Below are 6,918 nucleotides of genomic sequence, written 5' to 3'. Positions count from 1 at the left end.
AGGAAATGGCAACCCACTCCAGTATTCTTGTCTGGAAAATCCCATGGATGGAGGACCCTGACAGGCTACAGTCCATGGGGTCTCAAAGAGTTGGACACCACTGAGTGACTTCACTCAGTCACAGTACAGTTTAATAATTATGGAAGGATATATATATATAACATTTATTAGCAGTCATGAAATAAACTACTTGTTCCAGAGTAGATGAAGATAGTACTATGATCTCAACTTTAAGTCTCTAATGAAAATGAATTCTTTGATCTTGTTTAGTGTTTGTTATAATAATTCTCAGAAAAACAAGGTGTAATTTTAATGTTACTTTGGTTTATGAAAGACTATAAGCTTTAAAAATTTTATAATTTGAACCTTAACCTTTTCCATATTCTACTGTTTGATTGGTTGCATGTGTACCTTTCAATCAGGCTACAGAAGTTGTAAACAGTAGAAAATAGAAATGGCTAATGAATCACACTTTGGGACACAGAAAAGGTAAAAGTTGTACAGTTTTTTATTATATTCTAGGAGAAGGCAATGGCAACCCACTCCAGTACTCTTGCCTGGAAAATCCCTCGGACGGAGGTGCCTGGTAGGCTGCAGTTCATGGAGTCGCTAAGAGTCGGACACAACTGAGCGGCCTCACTTTCGCTTCTCATTTCATGCATTGGAGAAAGAAATGGAAACCCACTCCAGTGTTCCTGCCTGGAGAATCCCAGGGATGGGGGAGCCTGGTGGGCTGCCATCTCTGGGATCGCACAGAGTCGGACAGGACTGAAGTGACTTAGCAGCAGCAGCAGCAGAGAATATATAGGATATTAAAATTCTAATGCTACAGTCTTGTGACAAAGAATATAATGAGGACAATAAATAATAAACAGTACATCATGAATCTTCTCTTGACAATGATGATAACTTGCAATAGGAAATACTTAACCCATTCTCATTACTATCAGGAGAAAAAGGCTACTTTTTTGATGTTTATCTTTCTTCCTGGCACTTAGAAGCTATATAAACCACAGAAAAGAAAAAGAAAACATATATATATTCAAAAGTATTGAATATATTGAATTATATGCACTTTCCAGAATGAATAGAATATTTTGGTATAGGATTAATTTTAGCTTATCTTGCACCAGAATAATTTAAAATACCCATTTCAAGGCAAATCATGTGTTTAAAAATTGGTGTTTTGCAGTCATTGAGGATGCTGGAACCTATGATAATAAAGTAATTCCATACAGAGGCTCTGAATAAGCAAACATATTTACATTTCACTTACATTTAACAACAGGATCCCTGTTGATATTTGATATTTGTGTTTACTGATACTTGTTATATAGGCATAGAGCTCTGCATCAACTAAAGAAAATGTGTTTCTCCTATGGCACAGCAGTATAAAGAAAACTTCAGTGCCTCAATTTGATAGTAGTTATTTTTTGTTTCATACGATAGGTGTTCAGTTTTTTGAAATGTAGAAAATAATACACAGAGGGTATTAGGAAAGAAAACAGAGAGCTTAAAAAGAGCAGACTGTGTTGGTGGCACTTTCTTGTTAGAGTGAATTTGTCATGGATTGTGGTAATTGTGGGCAAAGTCTTTCTGAGCCTTTATAGGAGCTACTTCTTTTGAGAAGGAAAATGTGTCCTATTCGGCTGTCACTTACCACACCTTTTGGCAACTCTCCAGAGATGCTGCACCGCCGTTGACACAACAACTTGATTTCCTGTCAAAATATCTTTTAACATTTGACTCAAAAGATATTTTTGAGGACTCTAAGCATGCCCAACTCTTCTGTTCATTAAGGCCGAAAATCCAATAAGTGTTTGGTACGCTGGGACTCAGCTACCTCAGAGTGAGCAGCTGTCAAATGATTTGCTGAATACTTTTGCTCAACCCACCACAGTGAATTGATGGAACTGTGCCAGCTTCTGGATGTACAAAGTGAGGGGACTCTTAGCAAGAGCTATCCAAATGCTCCTTTAAGCCTTGCACTACCACCTGGACATTTAGAACAATCCATTGTGAAACAAATGGAGAAAAGAAACTTCATGGATTCATGAGCCCTTTTCCTCAGAGTGGTGAAGAACCCCCTATTGGTGTGAAGAACACATTAATGGTTTTGATTATAGGTTAGGTGTCTTTTTAGGCTTCCTGGTGGCTCAGGTGTAAATAATCCACCTGCAATTTAGGAGGCCTGGGTTCGATCCCTGGGTCAGGAAGATCTGCTGGAGAAGGAAATGGCAACCTACTCCAGTATTCTTGCCTGGGAAATCCCATGGACAGAGGAGCCCCGAGGGCTGCAGTCCATGTGATCACAGAGTTGGACATGACTGAGCGACACTTTGAACACTTTAGGTGTCTGTGGATTTTGACAGCCTTTAACTGACTGCTTACATCACCTCCATCATCAGCTTTGTGCATAACAAATACTTATTGGAAGAATCATACTCTACAGATATTTCTAATTTAGTGTTTCTTCAGAGACAGTGGCAGTATGTTTAGGACCAATGCCTGAATGACATTGTATAGAGGTCAGGACGGCCATCCTTCCTCCCTGCATGCTGTGCCCATATCTTTGCCACTTGAACTTGAAGAAGCTCCATCTGGGCTTTTGATAATCTCGGAGCCATCATGATAATGGGATGTTGTAATGCATTATGAAGAGTATAAACATTGTAGCATCAGAGAAAATAATTCCATAGAAGTGAAACATTTTCATTTGCCTTTAAAAGTTCTGAATATATAGTTCAGAAGAATGGGTGAAGGGCTCAGCTTGCTTTCATCTTGTGCCTGGACTTCTATCAAGCCAGCCCTATCTATACTATGTACTTGCACTGGTGAAATGTTGAGAGACAAACACTGGTTCATGCTTGAAGCAATGATGTAGAACTCTTCCAATGAAATGTTGGCCCCATTATTTTCACCTCAGTCTTATCTTTTAGCATTTGTGCATTTTTCTCTATTATCTGGACTTGGGTCTACCTTTTGGACCTTATCTTCATTTACCCATTCTACACTGAGCAACCCCCATAGCTTTAGGTGGGTAGGAATTATCTGTTCCAGACTTGGCCAAGTCTAACAAGAACCCATAGTCACAGCTGCAAGTTAGTGGTGGGGATTCAACTAAGCTATTTAGAAAACACTGGCACATAACTGCTTTCATTTCCTTAAAAGGTGAAAACGAAATCCAAGGCTTTGGCCCCCAGAGTGGCATTTTGAAAAATAATTCACAGTATTTCAAAGTTTAGAATCTTTATTGAATTTCCAAGTATGTAAGGCACATTAGTGCCTGTAAAGAGGGTAGAGGGTTTCAAATATAAAAGCTTAAATGAGTAACTTTCATCAATTTTTTTCCAACATTTTTTCCCCTCCTTCCTTTTTTTTCTTTTTTTCTGCTATCAGTTGTTCTCTCTGTTTGAGGATGCAGGAGCAGGCATTCCCCAAGAAGGGAAATCGGCAAAACAGGAAGGCAGTGGAGGACCAAATATTGGGGGAGGAGCAAAAGCCATAGGCATAGCCAGAAACGGATTGAAACTCGGAGGTCGAGGAGGAATAAAGCAATGAGCAGTAGTGCGGGAACCTAAACCTGTAGTGCTGGAGGCCAAGGGCATAGGCCTTGGCCAGTTCTTCACAGGGTGCCGCGGGCCTCCCAGTGGGAAAGAAACACGAGCCAACCTCTCCTTTCCCGTCATTCTCGTGCTTCCTGGAGGCAACTCCATCATTATCCCCGATCTAAGGGTCGAGATGTGTGTAGGGCCTCTTACTTGAGGGCCCCTGGATGGAAAGAATCCTTGACCCCGTGGCAAAGCCACATATAACCCTGCATTGCTGCCACCTCTCTCAGTGCCCCCATTGCTGACCTTTGTTCCCCCCACCATCAGTGCGGGAGGGCTGCCAGAGAATTCCTGGGACACGTTGTTAATAGAATCTTGCCCGCTCTGCCTCCAGCCTGCCGGTCCCTCAGAGCTATTTACTTCTCCTGTTGCTAGGGGCTCTTCGGCAACAGCAGGTGGTGGCCCATACGGGGGTTTGAGAGCTCTCGAGCCATCGACAGGAATGCAAGATCCTGTTCTCTCTGAGGGGCGCTCCAGTCGCTCTCTTGCCAGATCGCTCAGCACCTTGAAGGGCGGTCTCAGCGGGACTCCAGGGTGGCCCCAGGACCCTGCATCATCCTTCGGGCACTGGAAGGGCAGGCTGGGCCTCGGCTCCCGGTTCCCGTTTTCAGCTGCAGCTACTGCTGTGGGTGAAGGGGCGTGCCCTCCAAGGCTTGCCAAAACAGAAATCAATCAGTTAATAAAAATGACAATGTGGTGACCAGAAAATATCTGAAATACGTGATGGATCGAACTCGCTGGGGAATGAAATATACCGTGGGAAAGGGAGAGCCTGATCTCCTCCCGGGTGTAGTCAGCAAACACTTGTTCAATTCACTTGCCCTTCATCAGGCGGCCTTTTGAGATTCAGGCTTTGGGGTTTCCCTTTATGGCTGACCTGTGGCTCCACCCCGTTCCCTATATTCCCACCTCCTCAAGGCTGGATAAACACCAGGAAGCTGAGGAAACACCAGTCCTTTCCGTCAAAGCAGGATATATGATCCACTAAAACCCATCATTTAGATTCTGACAGGAGTGCTCTGGAAAGTCTTATGAGGGAAAACTTTTTTTTTTTTTTCTTCCACATAAGTCTAAGAAAGCTTAGTTATGTTAACAGACACTTCCGTTTGTTTCTCTTTCATGAAGCATCATTCAACATTTATACCCTCTTGTGTTAAAATTTTCTTTCATTCAACCCACACCACACCCCAGAGTAAGAATTTCTTTATATTTAAACACCAAACTTTAGACTAAGGATTTGCAATTTTTTTGTTTCAAAATTACATTTAAAACTCCAGTGTTCTTAGCACTTGAATTTATATCTTTCACGCTTTTGTCTGGGATCCCTTTCTACATCCCCAGCAACCCACTTGGCCCTGTCACTCTTAACACAGGAAAACAATTCAAACTGCCTTTTGACTTCAAATTAAACAATTGCACCCAGTTTTGTACTTACACATTTTCAATGCAAGCCATGGAGGAATTTGATCAGGAAAGCCTTCTTGAAGTGATGGAGAAAACCAGCTGAATGCCCACGCAGACCAGCTCAGTCTGGAGAAATGACTGGTGCTTCTTCCTTAGAGCAGCTTGGCAGGTCGAATGAAGCTGGGAACCAACTGGTTCTTTCTAGATTTGGAGTCCTCTTTCTGAGGTTACCAATTGCTAGGGAAGGGAGGGAGAAAGGGAGATGGGAAGAGGAGGAGGGGAGAATTCTGTGACACTCCTCTAAAGCTAAATGTATGATTTCTTTTCGCACAGTAGTAGATGAACTTAAGGGCATTCCCTGCTTTAACCCTGTTGCAGCCCAGATGGAAACACATTGCAAGATGATTTTAGAAGACTCATGGTGGCATGGCCTTTTGTTAAGAATTCTTTCTGAAGTTTTATTTAGAAAAGGTAGTCATCACATCTCTTCTTCCAGGTTGAAATGACAAGCACTGAGTAGAGTACCATGTCTAATCTTGTAATTTAAATTTCCACTATTAACTTGGAGAAGAATGGAGGGTGGGGGGGATAAATTGCTTTGCAATCTGAGTTTTCTTGTGAAGATGAAACAAGAGGAACGCTATAAGAAATTCCTCTAAGAATCGTATAGGCTTTTAGTTTTTAGTTCCTCAACTTTCAGTTATTCCCTTTATCCTAACTTTCAGTTTATTGGCTCAGTATGGTGTATGTATGTGTTTGTGTGTATGTGTAGACATATTTCCCAGACTAGAGCTCTGGAAACTTGTCTGCAAGTGAAAGGGGAGATAAAAGTCATAACAGATAGCATCAATTTACAAATATTAGCTCAGATTTTTGCCTTATAACTTTTTTTGCATAATGTACTTTCTGTTCTTCTGGCCTAAATTTCATCCCCCTTCCTACCTTAAGCAAGTATATTTTCTCAGCTTTTATTTTCTGCCAATGATCTACAGATTAATTGCTCTGAAATTATGATGACCTTCCCCTCATCTAAAAGTACTAATCTTGCTTTAAGATAAAGCCCCAAACTTGGCCCACTTACTTAAATTCACCTAAGATTTGTGCTGTTCTAACTAGGCTTCAAAGATCTTAAAATAACTTTCTTTATTCCAAATATCAGAATCTGCTGTATATGCTGCTGCATTCCAACAATAACACATATGTGTGTGTGTGTGTGTGCTTGCATATGTTTCAATTATCTGTGGAATGTATGTGTGCATGCATGTGTATGTATGCACTGCTACTAACAGTCACTTCTGGGAAGCAACAAACTCATAATAGAAATTTTGAGTCTCTAAGTCCACACCTTCCTGCCAGGGCACCTTGTCCCTGTCTATACACTATTGAGTTTTCTTTATCTCATTGAAAAATGAAAGCAGCATGTTTCCAAAACTTCTCCCAGAGGAATCTGTTCACTTGCCTAGCATGGTTCACTGTTAAGAAAGCTTGATTCCCCAGATTCTGTTTCTGTTTTTCTTTAGCTTATTGTTTCCTTGTCCTTATATAAAAGAAAACTTATTATTAGCAATATAATTGTGATAGAGTGTTAAAGCCCTTTCAACACTTCCCAGATCAGTGGGAGTAATGAAACTTGAGCTAATGCCTGCTAATAGTTGGTAAGTCATATTTATATAGTTTATGTTTGAGAGCTTGCATTTTTTTCTGAATAATAGCAAGGAATCCACAGGAAATCCTTTTATGATTATCAAAATATTGCAATCATTGGCTGTTTTTACCTAAAAATGCCTATTTAGTAAAATATCACCTTAATTGGATTACATGAGAATGAAATGTAATATAGACGCCAAATAGCTGGGCATAGTGATAAAACCAATGGCACCTTAGAATTGTCACAAACCATAAT

The 6,918-nt window shown here is 40.8% G+C and overlaps 1 protein-coding gene across 1 annotated transcript; it reads right to left on the bottom strand.

Annotated features, from left to right (window-relative positions):
• Positions 1–3,232: 3,232 nt before the first annotated feature.
• PRR32 (proline rich 32) lies at positions 3,233–5,218 on the bottom strand. The gene is made up of 2 exons (XM_019956421.2): positions 5,047–5,218; positions 3,233–4,263 (listed from the first exon to the last, which is right to left on the bottom strand). The coding sequence occupies exons 1-2, from the start codon at positions 5,064–5,066 to the stop codon at positions 3,396–3,398; spliced, it is 888 nt and encodes a 295-aa protein (XP_019811980.2). The 5' UTR covers positions 5,067–5,218; the 3' UTR covers positions 3,233–3,395.
• Positions 5,219–6,918: the final 1,700 nt, after the last annotated feature.

Source organism: Bos indicus, chromosome X (genome assembly GCF_029378745.1).
Source record: "Bos indicus isolate NIAB-ARS_2022 breed Sahiwal x Tharparkar chromosome X, NIAB-ARS_B.indTharparkar_mat_pri_1.0, whole genome shotgun sequence".
Classification (NCBI taxonomy): Eukaryota; Metazoa; Chordata; class Mammalia; order Artiodactyla; family Bovidae; genus Bos; species Bos indicus.
Note: the sequence above shows the minus strand (reverse complement) of the source record. Positions and strands in the feature narration are given on the sequence as shown.